We start from the raw sequence: 24,542 nt of genomic DNA on the forward strand, positions 1-24,542 counted from the left end.
CTAGTATCGTGTTTTGCACATACTTTTTATTTGTTGAATAAGTGAATATTTGTCAATATGTACATAAACACAGAGAGCGAGCACTAAGATTTAGAGCAAGAATATCTGGGTTCTAATATGCAAAGCCACTTACCAGCTGTGAGGGCTTAGGCAAAGAACGGAATCTGAGCTCAGCTTCCTCAAACTGTAAAACTAGATTATTAGGACCCGTGCAGCCCACCACACAGGTTTATTGCAAGGTTCAAATGCAGAAACACATGAAAAGTGCTATGAATACAACTTAGAGCAATACAAGTATAAATATAACAAGTAACAGCAATTGAATTTCAAGTGTAGGAATACTTAATCCCGCCCTGGCATTATACCCATGAGTTGATGGAGTCAACGAGGAAGTGACAAAAGAGCTGATTGCTAATGAGAACGAATATGCCACTCCTCCGAGGGGGAAGAAATCTACAATATCCTGTAGTCTGTCCCTGCAATTAATCACTTCCTAACCTTCATGAAGATGTCAGAGACCCACCATCAATAACTCTCTCACAGAAGCACAAGGGCCAATGTCCCACGTTTATTTACATATGAAATGTGTTTAATACAGTTATGATGGATGTAGTGCATAACACCTGACAGCAGCAAGACCTTTTGAGGAACCGAACGTTGACTACAGTATATCATGCAAGTATCTATATATACACAAACGCATTTCTTTTCTTAAAAAAAAAAAAAAGGTACAAAACATGTTTAGGGATAAATACAAGATATAAAATGCAAAAGAAAACACAGAAACAAAAACTGAAAAATAGAACTCTCCCAGAGAACTATAAACGGAAGGGACAGAGGAATACCCCTGCTGCACTTCGATGAAGCGGAACTGCTGATATTGTAAAGATGCCTATCGAAACGACCGAACTGAAGCCCAGTGGCTCCGGTGCGTAACCGCAAGGCCAATCGCGACACGCACTTCGCTGCATTGATAGGTCGGTGGTGGAAGTTGTACATCCCAACTCCAAGTACCAGAACGTTTGGCAGTAGCACCCAGAACAGGAAATGCCAACTCTTTAGATAGCAAAGGGTTGTTAAGTCGACTGTGATTTGTTTTTTTCCTGTCAAGAGCCAGAGAAATACTTGATATTTTTAGTTGTGTCTTTGTAATAGTTAATAAATTACATGACAAAAAACTCGACTATATAAATCTATTGGTCTAACTACATGTGTGTAACTTTTACAGTAGTCCAGCCCTTTTGTGACGTGACCTCCTTGTGCTCTTCCAGCCAGCCGTGCAAACCTAGATGCCCAGAGAACCGCCAGCCTCTGGTGCTCCCTTTGTTCTGCATTCTACAGTGGAATTAAGGAAATCCACGCTCCTTACGGGAGTTCTGGCTCAAGTTTGTTTTTTTTATCCGCCACTGGGGAAGAAGCTACCGGCAGGGCTGCTTTAGACACCGTGTGGCGTGGCCTGGAAGACGATGCCACACGCTAGAGTGCAGTTACACGCGAAAAGGTGCACTCGCTGACTCAGAGCAGGCACGTTGAGGGTAGTGCTAAGACACTTAAAAGTCTCTAGTGTTTTTGAGACCCACAATACCTACAATTTATGTAGTGAATTCTAAAAATTAAAAACACTAAAAAAGGCCTTATCTTAGCCTGTAATTAGTTAACCCATTCAAATCGGTAACATACAAAATGGTTTATTTGAATTCAGGAACTGCCCCTGTTACTAAGAACTCTGTGTCAAAGGAACAGTACAAAAAAAAGAAAAAAATTCTAACCCAAAATAAAAACCCAAAAGAACAAAAACAAAAACGAAAACAAAAAAGAAAACAATAAAACCTCAAAACATTTTCCACTAAATACTGATACAAACATGTAACAAAGAGTATAAAAAGTTATTCATTTAAATATATACAAACTCTTTTAAACTCAAATACTGTTTTAATACTTATCGAGGATATACACGACGAGGTGAGGAAGGTACACTCAAAGAGAATATATTGCAACAGCCTAGACAGTACTGTTAACTCTATTATACTGCAAACTTTTTGTAACAAAAATGTCTCTTTTATTCCAATGTGGACAGGGATTTTCCTTACGGAAGGGCTGTGGCTATTTCTCAGCTGAATTCACTCTTTTGGATTTAATGAAGGCCATGCCGTGTGTCCGCATGTGAGCATTTAAGGCAGCTTCAGTTTCGAACGTTTTTGCGCACACCTTGCACTTTCGGTCTGACACAGCGCCGTCGGGCGACTCGTCCTCGTGGCTGGGCTTGTTCTCCTGCTGGTTCTCCTCCCCGGCCCCGTTCTGTTTGGACACGGGCTGCGGTTCCTTCAGCTTGTGTACGATGAACAGGTGCCTGGACAGGGAGACGTGCGACGTGTAGCAGAGGCCGCACTCCCGGCACTGGTAGGAGGAGCCGTCCGACTTGTGCTGAGGGATGTGTTCGTGGAACTGCAGCAGATTTTCAGTGGTGAAGCCGCATACGGCACATTTGTGGACCTTAAAAACATTTATCTTTAGCTTTTTCAGTGGTTGGGTAATGGCCCCTCTGGGAGGTCTGAACTCTAAAACTGGCTCTTCCAACTTCCGCTTGGGACTGGGAACCTTTGAGAAAAAACAAAGTGGACGACACGAGTGAAAATCGTTCTGCCCCACACGTTCTGACAAATGCCATTCTCCAGGCCCTCCGAGTTGCGAGGGCAACCAGTACTATGGGTTTCGGGATTCGGGGTTTCCTACAGCGGTGTGTCTGCACCCCCTCCCCAACCCCTGCTCCCCACAAGTCTAGCGCCTTTCATCCACTCCACACGGGGGACCCGAGCTCCTATGTTACCAGGCACCACCCCAGCCACTGGGCCCAGCAGCAGACAAACAAGTCCCTGCCTCCACGGAACGGGGGCTCCTGTAGAGCAGGACAGAAACCATAAGCCAGGAGATCGACAGTGTGTCAGACCCCAGGGAAACAAAGCAGGGCATGGGATGGGGATGGGAAGCAGGGGAGCAGGAGGGGTGGCCCAGTGACTGGGACACTTGAAGGCAAGGGTCCAGGCACGGGGAACCGAGGCAGGAGGTGCAGAGAGGAGGCCAGGGGCAGGCTGAGAAAACATCAAGGCTTTGCCTTTTCTGTGACTGGCATAGAGGCTCTGGAGGCCCCGGCTGGTCTAGCACTCGAGCTTCCCTGCACACTCACCTTCCCTGCATGCTCACCTTCGCCTCACGGCTGACCCTCGGCCCATGCTTTTCTCCTTCCTTTCGGCTTTCTAAATCCCACCCACATTCAACCCCCTCACTTCCAGCTCCCCGAAAGTCCAAGCCAGAGGGCCACTCCCTGCTTGGCGGCCCATCTTTTCTGCCGTGTGGACAGGGCACCACTCACACACACTGTTGACCTGAAGCTGTCCCTGCACGTAGATTCATTCCATCCCAACCTCCACCAACCCCATCACTTGAGGGGAGAAAAGATTACCACTGAATGCGACTCCTGTCTGACTTGTATTCTGATTAGGATTTACTCAATGATTAACTCCCTGAACGCACACACAGGCTGTTACCCAGGTACATTCCAGACGCAGCCCAGTGCCAAAGACAGCAGAACCTCCCTAATGTCTGCCGAACTGCTCCATCCTCGAACAGCACTTTGGAACACACATGCCTGATGCACAGGTTAGTATATATGCTGATTCAAGTTCACTATCCACTGAACTAAGGACAATGCAGAGAAGTGTGATTTTTTTCCTTTACTATTACAAAGTAAAACTAAAAACAAAACAAAACAAAAAAAACCTCTTCCTTCTTACCAGGTACCTTTCACAACCGATAGATTGCCAACGAGAAGGAATCTAGCTCCCTACGTTCCTCCTGGCTAAGAGACCGTGTATGTGAGTCTGCACAAAATTCTGTAGCTTCTATTCATAAGTGGGTCCCTAAAGCTGTTGCTGGACAGATGCAGAAGGAACTTAATACCTTTTCGGAACAAGATGAAAGATCAGAATGGGTGTACAGGGAGATGACCTATCACTTTATACCTTCGTGCAGAGTCTTGGATTTAGAAAAATTTAAATGAAGACAATGAATGGAAAGAGCAAGTCAACACAACGTCACTGTAAAGAGAACATCTGCAATGTTTGACCTTGGTATCTTCTTTTATTTCTGTTTCCTCCTCATTGGTGGCTTCTGTCATTTCTTTCAAGTCAGGATCCTTAATACCGTGCATGAGTTGGATATGTTTCTCCAGCATCAACCGTTTCGTAAAGGTACGCCTGGAGTCTGGGCAGTGCCTGTGGAGCAAAGACAAGGAGGTAACCTGCCTGCTGGAACGTAACCCACGCTGAAGAGCATACTCACTGATGAAAGACCTCCACCAGCCAACAGTACGCTCCGTGGGGTCAAGGCCATCTGCATGAATACCAATGGTCCGAAACAAAAGAGCAAATTCGCTCTGAATCGCAGTTTCCAATTTGCGAGTAAAATTTTTGTACTTTTTGTAAAAAGGCATTCTGTTGCTCTTTGTGCCCTTATGGGACCAGCCTAATTCGGTTCAGATGGAGGATTTATTTTCTAGGTTTGGCTGAGGTATTACTTCATTTATAATTCTAGACGGCTTTAATTTTTAAATAGAGTATCAAATTTCAAGTTTTCTTTACAATGACTCAGTGTTCTCTCAGAGTTTATGTCTTAAGAGATATTTTAATATGAAAAAAGTCCCTCCCTGATTCCTTCATGTGGATGTTAATTACGCCTGCCCACTCTGCCGTAAGCCAGGGTGTCTAGCCTTGCCAAATTCCTCACCAAGGCACAAACACAGTAGCACAGGGCTCAGAATCATGTGTTCATTCAGGAGATTAAAATGTAGGAAACTGAACAGATATCCAAATAGGCCAATCTTTTAAGTTTTCACTTCACCTTGTGTGGGGAAAAAAAACCCCAAACCTGTAGATCATGAATAGTTTTTCCTTTAGAAGATAAGAATTCAGCATTTTCTTAATGAAATGGACAAAAAAAAAAAGTTAATGACCGTGGGGACTATCGATGCTGTAAGGTGGACATCAAGAATATCGCTGCAGTGAGTGAGAGGGAAAAACGCCTCTTGGTCTTATGCAGAATCAAATGTGCTGCCTTCAAAAAGGCTTCTGGAGATTTTGTTAGTGTCTGGCCCCCCACCCTGATGATTTCGTGTTAGAGACCCGTTACCAGGGCAGCCTTGGGAGCCAGCACCAACACCAAAGAATAAAGGAAATCGGCCGGACAATCTGAGCATCTTGCTGCCTTACAGGGACTCCAAAGAGAGATACACAAGCCTATCCGAGGAAGGACAAAGCCAGGCCAGGGGCCAGAAAGCTCCCTTTCTACCTTCTTCTCAGCCAGGGCTTCCTTCTCATTCTCTGAACCTCTCAGTGCAGTCTCAAACATGTAGGCCTCGTTCACAGAACGTTCTCATCTCATCAAAATCACTTGGAGCTTCTGTTTCACTGAAGGAAAGTCTATGTCTCAGTTTTCCCACCCGAGAAACTCTCCCTAGCTAACCCAGAACAGTGAAGCCCCCGCCACACTTACAGCCAACCTTCATGAGCATCCTGAGCCACACAGTATGCTGTGCCCTGCTTTGACCACACACTACACGCTGGCTACATGGCTTCTGTGTCTGTTAGTCCTCTCTTTTACAAGAAGTGTCTCAAAGCAAGTAACCCTGTTCTATCAAGTCACTTGAGGCATGTTCTGGTTGAGTGGGTGATAAAGCTCTTTCACTAATGATATAATAAGTTCTGATTCTCATATACAAAGAAGTAGCTCATGACTGTCCAGAGTAGCACCACCAACTCGTCAGCATACTAGTCCACTCAATTTCCTGAATTTGGTCTCTTAGCCAAAAGTGAGTGTTGAGGAAAGGCTGTCCTGCATTAGACAAATAGTCCAGCCTTGGACTAACTCCATGACCAGGCCCTACTAAGGTCTGCTCTGAACCAAGCAAAGAGCCAGTCAACCTGCCAACAAACCTGGCAACTCCCTGTGCGTTCAGAGACCAAGGAGTATCTCATTCAAATGTGTGCCTGCCAATCAATCACTTCTCCAAAATGCTCAGGTAAAGAAAATATATGCTTCTGGACAACAGGTAAGAACCCAGGAACATACACAGGGTATGCAAGGGGCTTGTTCATTTTACTATTTTTAAGTGTTACAACCCGCCAAGGAGCTGTATTGTCAAAACAACAGAATATAACTAAAAACTGAAATCTATAAACTGCAGCCAAGAAATGGAAAATTAATGGCAAAATATGAAAAACCTTGGAGAGATTCCAGCTTTTAGCCTTTCACTGTACTTCCCACAGTAGAAATTACAACTTACGAGCAGGTATAAACTTTCCTGATGCCTTTGTGCTTGATCCGATTGTGACGGCACAGGCTGTGTGAGGAGCTGAAAGATTTGTCACACTGGCGGCAAGGGTGTTTTTTCATTTGCTTTATTAGAAGAAAAGAGATAGAAAGTCACTTAAGAGAACAAAACCAGAATTGCTTTAAAAACTAAGAACATCTTCATAACAGTTTAAGTTATATAACCATATTGTTTAAGCAATACAAAGACAAAACTAAAAGATGCTTCTTAGAATGCAATAAAAAGGAAGGACAGGGTTGGGGTAACCACAAAGGGTCTAATCTAGAGAATGGGAGGATCACTGTCCTAAGAGCAAAATTTTTACATTTTTTTCTCAAAACACTTATGGTTTTAATTCAACACAAACCCCCATATATTTGAAAATACTAAATTTTCTTTGTAAAAGAGATAGAAACATTATTTTTAATCTTTCATACAGCAAACACTATATGAAAACATAATTCTTCAATAAATACCAAATAAAACCATTACTTAGTTGGCAATATCCAGAAAGAACTTATCTAGTGTGCCATTTTAAATTAAATCACTAGCTGATTTTAGACATTTTGACTTTCCCCCCTGATGATTAATTATTCCTTACATAAGAGTAAAGTTTTCCAAAAGGCCTTTTGAAGAATACCATTTAGTTACTCAAGAACACAAAAGTCTGAAACCACTTTATGGAGGCTGCCGTTAGTATATGTATGCATGGGTGCTAGCGAACAGTGACAGAGAGAAATAAAAATAAACTTAAAAGTTTCCACTTTGGCTATGACATACTTATGTTAATTCAACAGATCCTCATGTGGAACCTTTGAAGTAAAATTAGTGGCTTCACCTTAAAACACATTCTTTGGGTACAATATGCACTGCAGCCTGGAATCAAACAATGTCATATCACAAGGAAATTAGATCAAGAAATAACTGTCAGCCTCATGCATGGAATAAATTTTGGCTAAATCCTCACTAAAAATAGGGGCTTAAGTAGAAACAAGTTCTCGTGTGAAAGAACATTACTATTTTTGGCATAAGAAGAGATAAGCAAGCAATTGTGCATAAAGTGATTAAAGAAATGATAAATATTTTTAAACAATGTTTTTATACTAATCACCTGATAAACATGCCCTTATTCAAACTGGTAAGCACAGCTATTTAAGTGACGGAGTCTGGCTCTAGAGACCTACAAATGGGTTGGTGCCTTGTCTCTACAGCTCACGAACTGAACGGTGTGATCCTGGGGAAGTTTCTCCATAAACATCCACTCCTCAAACTGAGAGTTGGGGATCACCACAGTCCCTTCCTCAGAGGGCGTGGGGGAAGGAGGGATGGGCAGGGAATGAGAGAGTCAGCACAGTCCTCGGGACACAGAGAAATCCTCAGAAAATATTCTTTAGTGAATAATAATAAAGTTATATATCCAGTTGTGTCTCAAGAGTGGAAAATACTGTCTTTTAAATAAAACACATGGCTGTGCAAGTATTCAAAAACCTAGAAAGAGGCTAAAGAAGGACGTTTCTTCTCTATACTCAAGGTGAAAGTCATACTATTGCTTTTATCATTTTCCTAAGCATATAATCTGGGATATTATGAGAATGATCTTGGGGGGCCGAGAGAGAGAAAACAAAGCAAATAACCAACTAATGCCTCTGAGCCAATCTTTTCCCAAAGGTATTCCTTCATAAACATCTTGATCACATGACATAGACAATCCCTAGCATCTTGGATTAACATTTATGTAGCCAGAGAATGAGTAAGAAGTTTCTCCAGAATAAAGATTTAAGAACAGTCATGAATAGTCCTATGTTTCAAAAAAAAGGTATTTAAGTATTAATATCTAATTCTTGAATTTGTACCTATAAGATGGACAGTGTTATGATCACCTGAGAGAGTCAAAACACAAGACATTTTTCTAAAAGCAAGACAGTGATAGCAAATAACTATAAAACATGTAGAGAACTGCCATGTATCTTCCTAACCATACAACAGGGCAAGAGGCCTCAGAGGAATGCAGACTGGATTCTCCATTAAGATGAAGGGTTTGAAATTCCATTTCTTGTTATAGTGTCATTATATTAATATCAAATGAAACTTCATTATTTTTTTTTATTTTTTATTTACTTATGATAGTCACAGAGAGAGAGAGAGAGAGAGGCAGAGACACAGGCGGAGGGAGAAGCAGGCTCCATGCACCGGGAGCCCGATGTGGGATTCGATCCCGGGTCTCCAGGATCGCGCCCTGGGCCAAAGGCAGGCGCCAAACCGCTGCGCCACCCAGGGATCCCCCTGAAATGAAACTTTAATAGAGAAATATCAGTAAAGAAATCCTCAGTAGGTAAAAATTAAACAAAGAGCAGCTTAGCTGAATCAATAATTAGTATTTTCAGAAAGAGTTGACAATGTGGGAGACACTCTTCTTCTCCATCGTCTTTATGAAAAAATGCAGAAATGAGCCATGCAATCCCCAAACAATGGAGCAGGGCTTCAAAATCACTGGTGACAAGAAAATCACAGGCTTAAACACCAGTCTCCGGATCAGACCTGCCGTTTTCCCATTACCTAAGAAAACAAACGACTTCCTTCTTTGTTAAATTTTAAATACTAACTTATTCAAAGGTGCTTTACCTAATTTATTTTCCTAACTTCTATCTTCAGTGTTATAATAGTTTATAGTGCTGTTTTATGACACAGAAAGCAATTTTTTATCAACCAAACAAAATTGGGGAAAAAAAACTATTGAAAAGGCATAAAAAAAAAAAAAAAAAAAAGAAAAGGCATAAGGTCTGCTGTCATTCTGTTTTCAAGACTGCTAAGGTCATTTATTTCCTCCTGGCTCCAATGTGGTACAAGCTTATACAGCGGGAACTGGGGCCTCGAGTGGACTCCTTATAATTAGTCATATTCAATTATGAATTACTGTTTGTTTCTAAATAGAATTATCTAAGGAAATAGTGAACGGGGGACACCTCGGTGGCTCAGTGGTTGAGCGTCTGCCTTTGGCTCAGGTCATGATACTGGGGTCCTGGGATCTAGTCCCACATCACGCTCCCCATGGGGAGCCCGCCTCTCCCTGTGTCTCTGCCTCTGTGTCTCTCATGGAATAATAAATAAAATCTTTTAAAGAGTTTTTTTAAAATAAATTAAAAAATAAAATTTTTTAAAGTAAGAAAGAAAGAAGGAGTGAACGAATAAGCTGGCAGGGTCTGAAAGTTTTTGAAAACTTTAAATACCAAATAAAACAAACACTTGGGTACGTTTCCTAAAATTTCTCCCTAATCTCTAGTTTTTGACTCTTTTACCTTCACATTCTTTAGGAAATAAAGCGTCAGCTCCTCTTAACAAACTCCTTTGCCCTAAATGCCCTAGCCTTGGGCTCAAGGTCTGAGCTCTGGGATTTGCAATGCCTCTGAAGGCCATTCTTTCTGGAGGGCACTGGGTGAATGTGTCCTGAATTGCCATGGGCACATACACCGACACGTCCCATTCTGATAACCACCTTCTCCTGTCTTGGCTTGAAGCCTTCTTTCTGTTTCAGGTGATTCTGAAGAAGTAGAAGGAAAAAAGTCTCAACTTCAGACATCCATCTAGCCAGACATCCATTCTGGCCTTTTCCTGAGATTCCTGCCTCCATGAGGTTATCTGCCTCCCTCAACTACCATCATACATCCAGAACCACCCCCAGATTTAAGATGAAAGGGAGAATTATTCACATGCTGACACACACCCTTCAGCTCTGCCATAAACACTTTCTATGAAAAAGGAAAACCCAAGCCACCTGTATAAACTTCAACCTATCACAGCAGTAATCCCGCAGGATAGAACTCCTCTAAATTCTGGACCTTTCCACTTGGAAATCTACTCTACAGATACACCCAACACAGTACAGTCCGTTCAAATCACAATTCATATATATCAAAGGTCATAAATCACTGCACTGTACAAAATCATGCAATAAAAATCACAGGGCTTCTGGCAAAAATGAAGTAGGGACATAACACTTGAAACTTGTCCATGTCACACTTAATAAAAACAGTGGCACAGTGTTACGCAGGGTACCTGTGGAAGTGGGCATGGGAGGGTTGAGGCTTATTAAGGTTTTGTGAAGTGGAGGAAGGAGGGTCACCTGAGATCAGAGCATGGAAAGGAAAGTGTAATACCAGGTGCGGACCGGTGTGACCCAATGGGAAGTTGATGTCGTGGACGGCAATCTGAGGTGAGTGCACGCTGTGAGTTTTGTGTATTCCTACACAACTCCATTCCACAATTTTCTGTGCTCGCCTAGTGTTTCTCAGGGATGTAATCACACATGAGCAAACTCGGAATTCATGTTAGGCTCCAACTGTTCCCTGACAGATCAACTGCATGTGAATAAATCTGTTTTCAACACAGGCATGATAGCAGAACTGTCTGTATATACGAGGTTATTTGGGGCAGCACTGCATATAATGGGAAAAGATGGGGGGAAATCTGGCTCCATCAAGGGAGAACTGGTAAAATAAATCATATGCACTCATACAACAACATTCTTGTCATGCAGCTGTGGAAAAGAATGGAAGACCTTGATGTACTGATATGAATAGAACATACACTATATGGAGAAGGAATCAGTGCAGATAATTATATTCATAAGCTGTGTTCTGCATGAGAAAGAAGCAAAATAAAGAACCTATATGCATATATGATGATACTTGTCTAGAGACATTTTAAGATACATAAGGAACTTAGCGATGATGGGTGGCAAGGGTAGGAATGAGGCTTTTCACCTTATTCCTTCATATGGTTTGCAAAGTCAAAAAATGCGAACATAGTCCAAATTAAAAAAAAACAAAACCTTCTTCTGGTGCCTCAAAAATCTGGGACACAGAGGTATAATTTACAAAACGTACAATTCACTCTCTTTCATGTACAGTTCTATGAATTTTGGTAAAGTCATACAGTGGAGACCAAGAGCAGTTCCATCACCCCTAAAATTGCCGATGTCCCTTTATAGCTCCTACATCCAGCTCTTGGCAAGCACTGATCTGTCTTCTCTATTCCCTTGTTCTGTCTCCTGCATTTGTCACATAAATGGAACCATGTGGTACAGCATGTAGCTTTCGGGATCTGGCTCCTTTCACGGGCCTGTACCTGCACCATTCATCCATTCATCCGCGCTGCTGAGCGCATCGGCAACGCATCCCCTTTCACCGTGGAGCAGCAAGCCGTGCTACAGATCGGCTCCGCTTCGTTTATCTGCTTCCCAGATGAAGGACATCTAAGTTGTTTCCAGCTTTTGGAAGCTAGGGATTAAAGCCCCTACAAACACACACGTACAGTTGTGGCGTGAACATATGATCTTATTTCTCTCGGGTGAATACCCAGGAACGAGACTGTGGAGTCATATGTAAAATAAATAAACTGTCAACCTGTTTCCCAGAATGGCTGTACTTTGCGTTTCCGCCAGCAATGCAGGAGTGCTCCCGCTGCTCCTCCTCTGCCGATACCGCCATCTCACTGTGGCCATTCTACACGGTGCCTAGGAGTATTCCACTGTGGTTTTAATTTGCATTTCTCTGATGACTAACGGTATTAAGGTAAAAGATTTTCAGGAGACAAGACATCTACTTATATAGTGTACCTCTTCCTCCAAAGAAAAACCTGGAACTCTACAAGTTTCTAGTCTTTAATTTCTATTTCAGGAGGAATTTCAGTGCCCTGTAAATGTCTTGACAACAGAAGCCAGACATCACTAACCCTTATACCCCCGGCGTTCAGCTACAGAAAATACTCAGCAAATGTTTATTGTGTCAATGAATAAAGGAAAGAATCACTGAAAACACAATTATCTACTGGAAAAATATGGGCAGGTTCTACAAAGTTAATGCTAGACTAGCAAATTTCGGGTAACGTGCTAAACAGAGAATGCACGGCTTGTTTCTGGAAGATGGGACAGACGTGAACGTGGTTAAGTACTGATAATCAGAGCCTGTGGACAAACGAAGCTACTGAGGACAGAGGACAGACAGGAGCCAGACAGGAGGGGTACTTCAGACAAAAGGAAGAACAAGTCTTCCTGTGGGACTGGAGAGAAGGTGCCATCAATAGACAGATGCAATGCTCATTATGGTCAGGGGGGCAGGTGGCGAAAGGACCAGGATATAGAAGGGAACTCCTGGCTGGCAGCTTCCATTTCAAAGTGAAGTACATGTGATGCATCCAGGTAATACAGCCTTCATTTTCTCTTACTGTTTCCGATTATAAAAATAACTTACTGTAAAATAAACGAGAAAACAGACTGCTTTGAATCTCAGCGATCGCAAAAAGCACTGTCAAATTCCAGTTTCCATTTCTCCTCTGAATCCATGTTCATGTGCACTTCTAAGAATGAGTCTGCGTTATACATCTTAGTTTGTAACCGTTTTTTTTTAAAGATTTTATTTATTTATTTGACAAAGAGAGAGAGAGTACAAGCAGGGGGAGCAGCAGGCAGAGGGAGAAGCAACTTCCCGAAAAGCAGGGAGCCCAATGTGGGGCTCCATCCCAGGACCCTGGATCATGACCTGAGCTGCAGGCGGATGCTTAACCAACTGAGCCACCCAGGGATCCCAGGCGCATGACTTTAAATGCATCTATAATCAATCAATTCATGGAGTTCTGTCTATGGCCTAGACCGCCCCCCCACAAGATGCAGACTTGAATCTAACCACTTAGTTAGCATCTCTACATAGGTCTCCATTTGGCTTCTTAAATTTAATGTACCCAAAATGCAATTCTTTTTTTTTTAATTTTTATTTATTTATGATAGTCACACACACAGAGAAAGAGACAGAGAGAGAGACAGAGACATAGGCAGAGGGAGAAGCAGGCTCCATGCACCGGGAGCCCGACGTGGGACTCGATCCCGGGTCTCCAGGACCGCACCCTGGGCCAAAGGCAGGCGCCAAACCGCTGCGCCACCCAGGGATCCCCCCAAAATGCAATTCTTGATTCCTCTCCGTCCCTAAACCTGCTTCTCTCCTACTTTCCCAGTTAGTAACTGGTAACTATTCTACTAAGTGCCCAGCCAAGGAATTTGGAGTGATACTTTGTGAAGTGATACACAGATTCCCTTTTCTCTCTCTTTTGTCACCCACATTCAGCCCATCCACAGATCTACCTTTGAGGTATATACCAGATCCAGTCATTTCTCATCACCTCTATTTTCCAAACCCATAGCACTTCTTCTGTCCCCTGGATTGTTACAGACAGCAGCCACACTGGTTCTTTGCTTCCACACTTGGCAGCCAGGCTGACCCATATAAAATACATTGATCATATTAGTCCTCTGCTCAAACCCACTGCTGTCTTCCCATCACTCTCGTAGATGATGGAGGGTCCTGGGATGGAGCCCCACCTCAGGCTCCCTGCTCAGCAAGGAGTCTGCTTCTCCCTCTCCCTCTGCTCCTTCCTCCTGCTCCTGCTCTCTCTCACTCTCTTGCTTGCTCTCTCTCAAATAAATAAGTAAATAAATACAATCTCTTAAAAAAGTAAATAAAAATAAAGTCATGGACCTGTATAAGAAGTTTTTGAGACTAAAGGGCACACGAACATTTACAGGCTGGGAAGAGGAGAAAGACAGAGAGGAGCCATCAGTGAGGCAGGAGGAGAACCAAGAGGCCTAGCACAGAAAGCACTTCCACAAGGACCTGGCCTGCCACTGCTTCAGCTCAAATGATTCCGTTGAGAACGCCAAAACCCCTCTGCACAAGTCCCTGGACACGCAGAACTCGACGAGCAGCTTCTGTGGAGCAGCTACAGGAACGCCTAAACAGGAGGGGAGGACGTGGGGAGCACAGAGACAAAAAGTGATCTCAGGGACATTCACTGTAGAGGGAAGCAGAGGAAAGGTGGCAGTAGGCGAGTGGGTGAGGAAGGCTGCTCAGTCAGAAGAGGCACCATGGCAAAATTGAGGATTTTGAGAACGATCCAGGAAAAGCTGGAGATGCAGAGGAGAGTGGACAAGCAGGGTTGTGAGGTCCCCCAGTGGCCCAAGAAGGGGACTGGAAGCAGTGCAGAGGGGTGGGCCTCACAGAGACACAGAGCCACCCTGGTGACAGGTCAGGGAGGGGTACGCACATGCAGATACAAGGGGCTTCTCATCACCTGTCTGTCCTCAGGTGTGAGGCAAAATCCAAACTTCTTGGCTTTCAAGACTGTCCGCAATCTAATCCTCAGCCCACCATTTGACTACATCTCTTACGATTTCATAAATGGTGCAAAGTCACTCAAATTCACATCTTCTGAAGACCAATGATGAATTCCTCTCTTGCCCTTCGGAGACTGCCTTCCCTCTCCCTTGATAAGCATTCGAACCCTTTGGCCCCTTTGGCCGGCTCACCTCTCAGCCCCTGGTGGCCTTCCTCACCTCTCTGGCCACAAGCCTCTCCTTCCCTCGCCCATACCCCAACACAGTTACCAGAGGAAACCACTGGAAAACACATATCAATGTTTTGCTTCTTGCCTAAAACTCATCTCCTGTTCTCTGTACCTTCCAGGGCTCAAGTCTTTGGACTTGCCTGCCTGGCCAATCCTAACCTCCCTCCGCACCTTCCAGAACCTCACACTCCAAAACTACTTGTTGGCAGTTACTTGGAATGTCACGCTGGTTTGTACCACACGTACTCTGCTTGCTGCTCATACACTGGCTGAATTCTTCCTGTGTGTCTTCCAGTTACCTACTTAGGTAGCATTTCTTCTGGGATGCCTTCCCTGGCATCTCCTAAACACTGCCAATTCCCCATGAAACAGGGATGCTCAAATTCCTGCGTCCTTGTACCTCAGACAAGACTCTAATTCTTCTCTTCCATGTATCTGCACAACTTTAATTTTTAATTTCACTCTGTCCTCCTTTGACTTCTTTTAAGCCTGGACTGTATTTTATCACTCGCTCCATTCACAGAACCTCAGCAAGTATTGAGCAGAAATCTGAACTGGAAGCACCCATCGCTTAGTTTTAATTACATACTGCGTTGTGATTCCTCTAAGCCTCATATTAGTTGCAGCTTTTAAAATATTTATGTTTTCTTTTTCTACCCAACTGTAAGCATCTGCAGGGCAAGAATTATATCATTTGTTCTCCGCCATAACAAATGCTGTGCAACTTGGTAAATATTTATAGAATTTTTTTAAAAAAGGTACACAGAGAATAAACATGATTAAAAGTTAAACATGCCCAAAGTACAGATGAATGGCCCGTTCTAAACAGTTTCAAAATTGTGCATTATTCTGTAATATGCAAGTGCCCAGACAAACCAAAGACTGAACAAGAGAAATAAACAGTACAGATTAATTTGAACAGGTTACAAAAATATAGTCTATGTTGCCTGTAAAATAAATTAGCTTTTCTACAGAATAGAAATGTACTGAGATTACATATAAATTACAACCCAATAAAGTCGCTTTTAAAAAAGAAATTCACTGAAGAAATATGTAATATCCTTAGCATATGTATTAAATGAATAAAGGTATAATTTTCACTCTGAGAGGTCCTGAAACTTTTCACCAGGGTATATAAAATATAACGCTTCATAAGGATTTCGGGTCTTCATCTATTCATCTGAGATCGGGGTACTGTCAGTATGTGCCCACAAAATTGGGCATTCTCATTCTGTTTGCACAAATTACACCTATAGTTATAGAGGGTAAGGAGTAAGAAACAAACCCACCTACCCAAGCCACCCACATCTCCTAGAAAATGGTCTTTTACACAGACAGGTAGCCTTCCCCTAAGTATGGAATACTGTGAGTCATAAATGCTAAAGTCGTTTCTGAGAATTTAATATCTAGGACACAAGCGAGATCTGGTCTCACTACATCCAAGAATATACAAATAAATTGGTAGTCAGCTGAGCACAGCATAGGAAACTCAGACTGCGTATGTCTGAAAGCATTTAAAAAAAAAAACCCATCAAGCTCTGAGTACTAAACCATCCAAGTTTCTACAAATTGGAACAGAGTGGTTTTGGGGAAATATTTAAACACAGAGTATAAATTTAGACCAGAGGTTGGCAGACGTTTTCTGTAAAGGGCCAGACAGTAAATATTTTAAGCTTTGCAGGCCATAAAGTCTGTTGCAACTACTCAACTATGCCTTGCAGTTCAAAAGCAGCCACAACGATACATAAATGAGTGGGTGTGACTGTGTTTCAATAAACTGTTTACAAAAATGGGTGGCCAGCCTGTGAACCATAGTTTGAGAGCCCTGACTTTAGATCACTGTCTCACACTCTTCTAAAAACCAGAGCCAAGGCTCAATAAGTCAGAACCAAATCTATTTAACAGAGTAGGTAATCAATCTAGGAAAAAACAAGTCATAGCTATGAAGTAAGGAGAAGGGTTTGTTTTTCAGAGGACAGACTCAGAATATGTCCTGAGTACCACGAGGATCACGGTGCTGTGTCTAGATCGCTGAGGTAACAGCCTTGAAAATATGTTCCTAAGGACAAGTATGTGCTAGTTGCTATGCTTGCTTAAACAACAACAAACAAGGGGCACCTGGGTGGCTCAGTCAGTTAAGCCTGAGACTAATGCTCAGGTAATGATCTCAGGGTCAAGAGATGAAGCCTTGCTTCAGGCTTGCGCTAGGCACGGAGCCTGATTAAGATCTTCTCTAAATAAATAAATAAATAAATAAATAAATAAATAAATAAATGGATAAATGGATAAATAAATAAATAAAGCAAGCCTTTACTTAATAAAAAAAAATAAATTTTAAAAATAAATTAGAAAAATAAATAGATAAATCTTTAAAACAAAACCAGTCTTGTAACTTTCTGTTTATAAGACTATCTGGTTTGCTGATGACATCATACAACCAAAAAAGGAAGACACAGCACTGTGATTGACGCCTAATACTGAAAGGCCAAACCGCAAGCCCATGGCAGACCGGAAAGAAACGTGTCCCACCAGTTTCTGTGTCCAGAGGCAAGTCAGGCACATGGGCAGGGGATAGGAAGGTGCTGAAAGAAAGGCTGACGTTATAGCAAAGCTGCCAGGATCACAGCAACGAAATTCAGAAATGCTTGCTGGGGTGTCGGGGTGGGGGGGAGGGTGTGTGTGTGTGTGTGTGTGTGTGTGTGTGTGTGTGTGTGTGTGTGTCACCACAGGCGTGTCACCTGGGACCTCTGTCATCCATCTCCACGACTGGTGGGGACACGTAGCAGAGCTTTGGGGGTCCTGTGTACAAACCCTAAACAGACCTGGGCCCCTTCCCCGTGAGGAGACTGGCTCACCTCATCATGTTATACCCATTTCATTAGAGGTCCTCACACAGAAAATCCTATTATTTCCTGTGATTCTCACAATGAGAAAAATGGTACTGACCGGTGCTGTGCACTGTGCACGGCCACATTTCACCAACGCTAAGACATCCAGGAATCAAAGACTACATGAGTATGGAAAACTCTTTGCTGCCAGTGTCTTCTGGGTCTGGTCTAGCTTCACTCCCCTTCTTCTACATAAAAGGGTCTATCCCTTCTTCTCAGCCGCTGCATACGACACATTATTTCTCTATTGCTTCTGTTCTCAGAGAACCCAGTCCTTAAGAGGGGACCACGGGAAAGAATACGTGGAATGTTTTCTTCTTCTAATTACATTTTTCGTACAATCTTTCAACCCTTTTTAATTAAAAAGCAATCTAATTAGGGGCGCCTGGGTAGGTCAGTGGTTGAGCATCTGTCTTCAGCTCAAGTCCTGATCCCAGGATCTGGGATCGAGTCCTGCATCGGGCTCCCTGCATGGAGCCTGTTCTCCCTCTGCCCGTGTCTCTGCCTCTGTCTCTCATGAAAAAGGAAAGTCTTTTTTTTTTAATCTAATTAGATTTCTCTAATTAGAGAAAACGTCACTATGAAAGATTTATTTTCCCAACACTCTTTTACAAAAGTACAAATTTTACCACAGAATGAAATACTAAAATATACCGTCCAAAGACTTAAGCAGGGTCCTTCAACGATTATTTATTCCCACAAAAAAAAAAAGAAAGAAAAGAAACTCAACATTCCTTTTAAAGATAATCACTGGTTTTTATCAGATGATCTGCAAGACATCTGTAAATAAGCTCAAAAAGTAAACACGCAAGGACAGAGATCAAAAAAAGGTACCACTAAAACTGACCCATGACAGGTTTCACAGTCCTACGTCATAGGTTAATCTGTCCAGCTGTCGGATTAAACTGCATTGGTGAGGTCCTGCTGGTAGGTCCCATTGACTGTGAAGGCTCAAGGTTTGAGGCCGCAGGGTCCCGGGAAGCCACCCTGTGCCACGACATGACAGAGCATCACGCAGCCACTCAAAGGCCCTTCTGTGTGCCTGGCTGGTGCTGGTTCAAGGCCTGCCGTTCCTAGGCTCTGAGTGGCTATGAAGGAAAAAAACAAAACAAAACAAAAAAAGGACTCTGTGGAGTCTTTCTATCCTGACAGTGCTTCCAGGTTCACAGCTGCGGCAGCATGGGCAGCACACACTGGGCAGTGACGCGGACTTGCTGAATTAATGAACTCAAGAGCCAGACAGACTCTTCCTCCTTGCTCCAGGCTTCCCTGGGCCCCAGTGCCTCTGCCAAACAGGGATCTGGGCTCACTCGTAACCTGGAAACCCATCCCCTGACCTTGAGGTGGAGGGAAGGACTCCTTGGTTCCAGCCCTTGGCACAAGTGACAAACGTCCAGCAGTCCTTCTGGGTCTGAAGTTTTCCCATCTATAAACTGAGCTGAGTGGGAATTCGTGAGTTGTGTTACCTTCTGGTGCTACTTTACAACTTCTTACTAAGTCAAATAATGACTAGAATGGATTTGCCATCCCCACTTAAGGCATGTGAAATTGTTTGCTCATTACTCTGGGCTTCAAGGTAGTACCGACATAGATAGAATCCTACGCTGAGTTCTTAAAAATCTAAACGTTGGGTCTGCCAACTGGATTTAGGGATGTACTTTCCTAACGAAATGACAGCAGGCATGCTGCATTCCTGGGCAGGCACATAAACGTCTACCCGCGTGATGGAGCAGGGCCACAGTACTGTAATGTTCTAAAGCCTAACGCCCGTGTTCAGCACCAATGAAGAAACCTAATCCCAGAGCAAATCTGGGAACAAGTCACACATGAAACCACTCTCCTCCCCCAGCCCCATGGGCCCAGACGGGACTTAGCTTCGGCAGATGCCTAGAGGACAGGCTGTGGGGGACACCGCTCTGGGGCGGTGGAAGCAGACAGAATGGAAACTGCTGGTCTGTGGCAGTCGGGGAATTAAGTCCCTGGCTGCAGGCGATGTTTTCCGTAAGAGATGTTCTTGAGTCGGCAAGGCGGGTAACATTCCCCCAGAGCAGACAGGCCGGAGTCTCAGGTTTCTCCCCAGGTCTGGCAGGAGCACCAGCGAGCATCAAGGGAGCCTTTACCTCCTGAGCCTCAAGAGATAAACAGGAAAAGCCCGAGGAGGAAGTGTCTTCCTCAGACTCCAAAATAAGAGCAGCCCTCGCGGGCAATGCACCACAAAGGTCTGGAAACATCTTAGTCACTGCGCTGGTGGGCGGCACCAGCACCGGCTCGCACGCCTTGCTGGGGGCTGACTTCTCACAGGAGCTGGACTGCGAGCACAAACATGCAACTTGGTACCTGTAGCGCCCGTTCTTTATGTGATGCCCCAGCACCTGTTCACCGAGCCCACACCGGTCCATTCCCTTTGGGCCAGCAGTTCCGGCCAAAGGCCTACACCTGCCAGGAGGCATGGTGACATCAAAGGTGCAATCTGTGGCTGCAAAACGCAGTGAGGGTAACTGGCCACACTGAAGATCCCAACAGCCTAGGGAATCAGCACACCATGGGGGTGGGGGTGGGCCTGCTGTGCACTTTCCTCAGGCCACAGTACTGACCCGGCTTCTATGTTTACTCACTGGGATTTCCCTGCCCTCAAGGAGATCACAGTGTGTTGAAGGCAGAAAGGAAAGAAAAAAAGAGAGAAAAAAAAGAAAGGAAAGGAGAGGAGAGGAGAGGAGAGGAGAGGAGAGGAGAGGAGAGGAGAGGAGAGGAGAGGAGGAAAAGAAAAAAAAGAAAGAAAAGAAAAGAAAAGGAAAAGAAAAGGAAAAGAAAAGAAAAGAAAAGAAGAAAAGAAAGAAAGAAAAGAAAAGAAAAGAAAAGAAAAGAAAAGAAAAGAAAAGAAAAGAAAAGAAAAGAAAAGAAAAGGAAAGGAAAGGATTCCCACGACAGGTGGTAGGAGACCATTAGCAGCAGTCACAGGTGTGTGGAGGCACACAGAGAGGGCACAGCAGGCACGCGGCGCTTCTGCTGCCCACGACTAGCTGAATCTGAACGGGAGCAAATCAGGCAAGGAGTCGAGGAAGAAAACAGTGCTCATGAGGGACCATGGGCAGCTCTCTTCCGCTGGAGCCATCAAAAAGGCACAGCAGAGAAGGTATGGAGAAGGTTCCAGACTCTACCTCTAACCCACAGGGAGAGTCCACTCAACTCCTAAGAGATCGCTCCAGCAGCTGTGTGAAGATCCACCCGAAAACTCTGTTATCTGCCCATGGGTCTCATCTCCTGGGCTCTGATCACGGAGCAGTTGGTTTTGTCGGGGACCCTCCACCAGGGCCCCCAGCAGCTCCAGCTCTGGCCCCACCAGCACCTAAATCCTAACAGACCTTTGGAGGCAAGCCCACTGGTCTGGGTACTGGGACTTTAAGACATTTATGCATCTGCCTACCACTTTGCGTTATTAATTTTATTGTACACCCCTTGATTGGGGGTTTTACACTTAATATCCAATGGGACGTGTAAAAACATGCTCTGTGCACAGCATAATCAGAAAAAACACACGCCGCAGCAATAAAAGAAATTAAGAGAGAAGGCCGGGTCTTTTTCTTTAGACTACACAAGCAAGCATATACAAGTAAGTATTGGCAGCCTTCAACCTTGTTTGAAGAAACTGCCCATGAGTTTATAGAAAAATGCCTTCTAAATGGCTGTAACAGACATCTGACCAGATATAAACATTTCACACCTAAAAGCAAATCTTCCTAAGAATCTGAAAAAACATCTCTTCTGGTCATACACCAAATTTGGAAAAACAGATTCTTACCTGAGTCACATTTTCCAAATAACTTATTAATCTTCCTCAAAAATGTTTTATTTTTCTTCATTTTCTGTCCCTCATGGCAACAATAAATTTCAGACATAGAAATTAGTTGCCCACTTGGCATTTCATCTTACATTCAGAGTGCCAAATCTCTTACTTCCTTCTCTGCATCTTTGACTTTACTTTCCATTCAGGGAAATAAGGTCAGTACGTATCCGTCTTAAGTGGGTGCAGTGGACACCTGAGCACACCAGTTCATTCAACCAGCAGCCACTGTGCAGGAGTGATGAACATTACTTGTCCTTCCCTCCCCTTTGGGGCACAAAGGAGCACACACTTCTCAGTCTGCTACAATTGGGTCTGGTCACACAACTCATTTTGGGCAATGATGCACTGTGCGTCACACACCCAGAACAAGGGTGTGTAAAGGCCAGTGGGATTCTCCGCCTTCCCCCCCCCAACCGCTTGCAGTGACACCTACGTGGAGATGGTGGGGCTGAAACTGCCTTGATCACTGAGTCATCAGTGGAAGGACGGTTGCCCCACTATGAGTGGAAACATCTGAACTCACAGCAAACTCTGCATGTGCAAGAAATACATTTTTATTGTATAAATCAATGGGCTTTAAGGGATTTTACTGCCACACAGGATAGACTAGGGGGGTTCTCAAAGGGTAGACTTACAAGATGCAGATTATCAGGTTCCATCCCAAACCTACTGAATCAGAAACTATTGGGGTGTAGCCCAATAATCAGCCTTTTACCAAGCCTTCTAGGAGACTGTGATGCACAGTCAAGTGAGAACCACCAACTAGAATATGGTACCAAATCAAAGGCCATTACCTTCCTTAATATGAACGCTGTATCTCTGTAGCTGCAAAGAGGGATGGATTGTATTAAGATAGTCAAAGCAAAGGGCATCTGGTGGCATAGTCATTTAAGTGTCAGACTCTTGGTTTTGTCTCAGCTCTGGTCATCATCTCTGGGTTGTGAGATCAAACCCCATGTTGGTTCCCAGAGCCTGCTTAAGATTCTGTCTCCCTCTCCCTCTTCTTCCCCACATGCGTTCTCTCTCTCAAATAAATCTTAAAAAAAAAAAAAAAAGTCAAAAGCCAGAATGATTTTACATATACAGTAGCTAAATCCTATCTGCCCCACATAATATTCGTGTACTTGATTTTTTAAAAACCTAAATAAAGAGCTCTTTACTTGTTAGGATTTACCTTGCAAAATCCCTCCCAGCTTCTTGCCCTACAATCAGGTCACTGATAGGAATGCCAGGTAAAATCTCATCCAGAAATAGAAGGTTTCTCCCAACACAGCAGTGAGCCTAGAGTCAGCTATAAATTCAGTATTTCAGCCAGGCCCTTTCGTGCTACACTATGTAAAACAGTGGTAAGTGAGAGACCCTCACAAGCTGCGCTGGAATCTGGTTACCCTCCCTGTGGAGATTATTCCACCAAGTACACTGGGAACAAAAGGAAAGTTAAATTAGTAAGATATATCTGGAATCATCTTTTCTTAGCCGTCAATGAGTTCCTTTTCCTGGTGCTCAGAACATAGCTACGCAACAATCTGGTCTCTGAAATGCTTAGGCTCAATAAGGTAGAATGAACTATGGCCTGCCATTTTCAGAATCTACCTGCAAGCTTCTTTAGCCCCACGCAGAGCTTGTTTACAAGAGCCAGACCTTTCCTCAGGGCCTATTTCTTTCTTCGGCATCCATTTCTCCCTCAATGATACTGGTTCTGTTTTCCCTAAAGAAGCAAAACAGGGCAGCCCCAGTGGCTCAGTGGTTTAGCACCGCCTTCAGCCCAGGGTGTGATCCTGGAGACCCAGGATCGAGTCCCACATCGGGCTCCCTGCATGGAGCCTGCTTCTCCCTCTGCCTGTGTCTCTGCCTCTCTCTCTCTCTCTGTGTCTCTCATGAATAAATAAAATCTTTTTTTTTAAAAAAAAAGCAAAACAGAGGAGCTTTCTCTTGGTCAAATGTAAACATACTTTCCCAGACAACAGTGGGCTTTACCTGTCCTTTCCCTTCGTATTCTATAAAACGTCTTCTAAGTATTCCCTCCAACAACTGGATATATTTTACAAGTTTTGGCTTATTACAATTCCAGAAGTACTTGATAGAAATCCACGAATTGCCAAGTACATTATTAGCTCACATTAAATAACGAAGAAGCCACTCTGAGGCTTCCCACTTTTCTACCCTAACTCTCTTTCCCAATTATAGCTTCCCATGCCAAGTGATCATCAAAATACACATATGGATAGTCTCTTGAAAATATACGCTTCTTGTTCTCAGTAAAGAAACCAGAGGCCTCTGGCTGGCTCAGTTGGGTCAGGAGTTGAACTGCCACGTTGGGCATGGAGCCTACTATAAAAAAAAAAAAGAAAAGAAACCAAGTCTCCTTGAAGAAATGGTTGGCTAGGGCTACAGCGGGGAAAGCACAGGATGAACCAGGAATATACCAACAGAATAAGTAAGGAAGTCTCAATGACAAGACCTTGTAATTTTTAAGATCTGAACAAGTACCGACAACTTTTACTTTTTTATATAGTATCAGGTTACGAAAGTACAGAATGTGTGATCTGACCTCAGATACCATCTCACTGAGGGGATCTTATTTTGAGGTTCCAGAAGACCCCTAAAGCAACCGAGAAAGAATGTCAGGAGGTATATGAGCCATAAAAATGTACATAAAATTCTGTGTATTTGTACATTTATGTGGGAAAGGGCTTACCGCTGGGATGTGATTGTCAGGATAATGATACTGACAAGCTCATCTTCCTGTTTTCGTATTTGAGAGTAGGGACACAGGAAAGATGAGAAGATTTCTGTGGTCAAAAAACTATTTAATGCCCAAACCTAGACGTGGCTAACACAATACCTCTTTCCAAATGGGCAACATCACAAACCACGGAAGCTCAATAACAAACATATTTAGAACTTGTCCTCAAAGAGCTTTTTGATTTAAAAAGACAGCTAAAACCTGCCCAAAACAGAACAATAATATCAACATTAGAAATTATCAATTTTATACTGGTTTCTCGGTATGGAAGTTAACATTCCTTTCTAAATGTGGCTGCTCTGGGGCTCC

At 43.5% G+C, this 24,542-nt stretch overlaps 1 protein-coding gene across 14 annotated transcripts in view; it reads right to left on the minus strand.

Annotated features, from left to right (window-relative positions):
- Nucleotides 1-555: 555 nt before the first annotated feature.
- The window catches only part of LOC129514481 (zinc finger protein 532), a 107,536-nt gene continuing 83,549 nt past the window's right edge, over nucleotides 556-24,542 (minus strand). For 13 of the 14 annotated variants that reach the window (XM_055333066.1, XM_055333057.1, XM_055333065.1 and 10 more), the window contains 3 exons: nucleotides 6,338-6,450; nucleotides 4,124-4,271; nucleotides 556-2,598 (listed from right to left, as the gene is read on the minus strand). In XM_055333066.1, coding sequence (XP_055189041.1) covers nucleotides 2,104-2,598; nucleotides 4,124-4,271; nucleotides 6,338-6,450 — 756 coding nt within the window. In that variant the 3' untranslated portion in view covers nucleotides 556-2,103. The remainder of the gene's footprint in view (nucleotides 2,599-4,123; nucleotides 4,272-6,337; nucleotides 6,451-24,542) is intronic. The other variant, XM_055333069.1, reaches the window with a different exon arrangement.

This window comes from Nyctereutes procyonoides, unplaced genomic scaffold (genome assembly GCF_905146905.1).
Source record: "Nyctereutes procyonoides isolate TBG_1078 unplaced genomic scaffold, NYPRO_anot_genome, whole genome shotgun sequence".
In the NCBI taxonomy this organism is placed as follows: domain Eukaryota; kingdom Metazoa; phylum Chordata; class Mammalia; order Carnivora; family Canidae; genus Nyctereutes; species Nyctereutes procyonoides.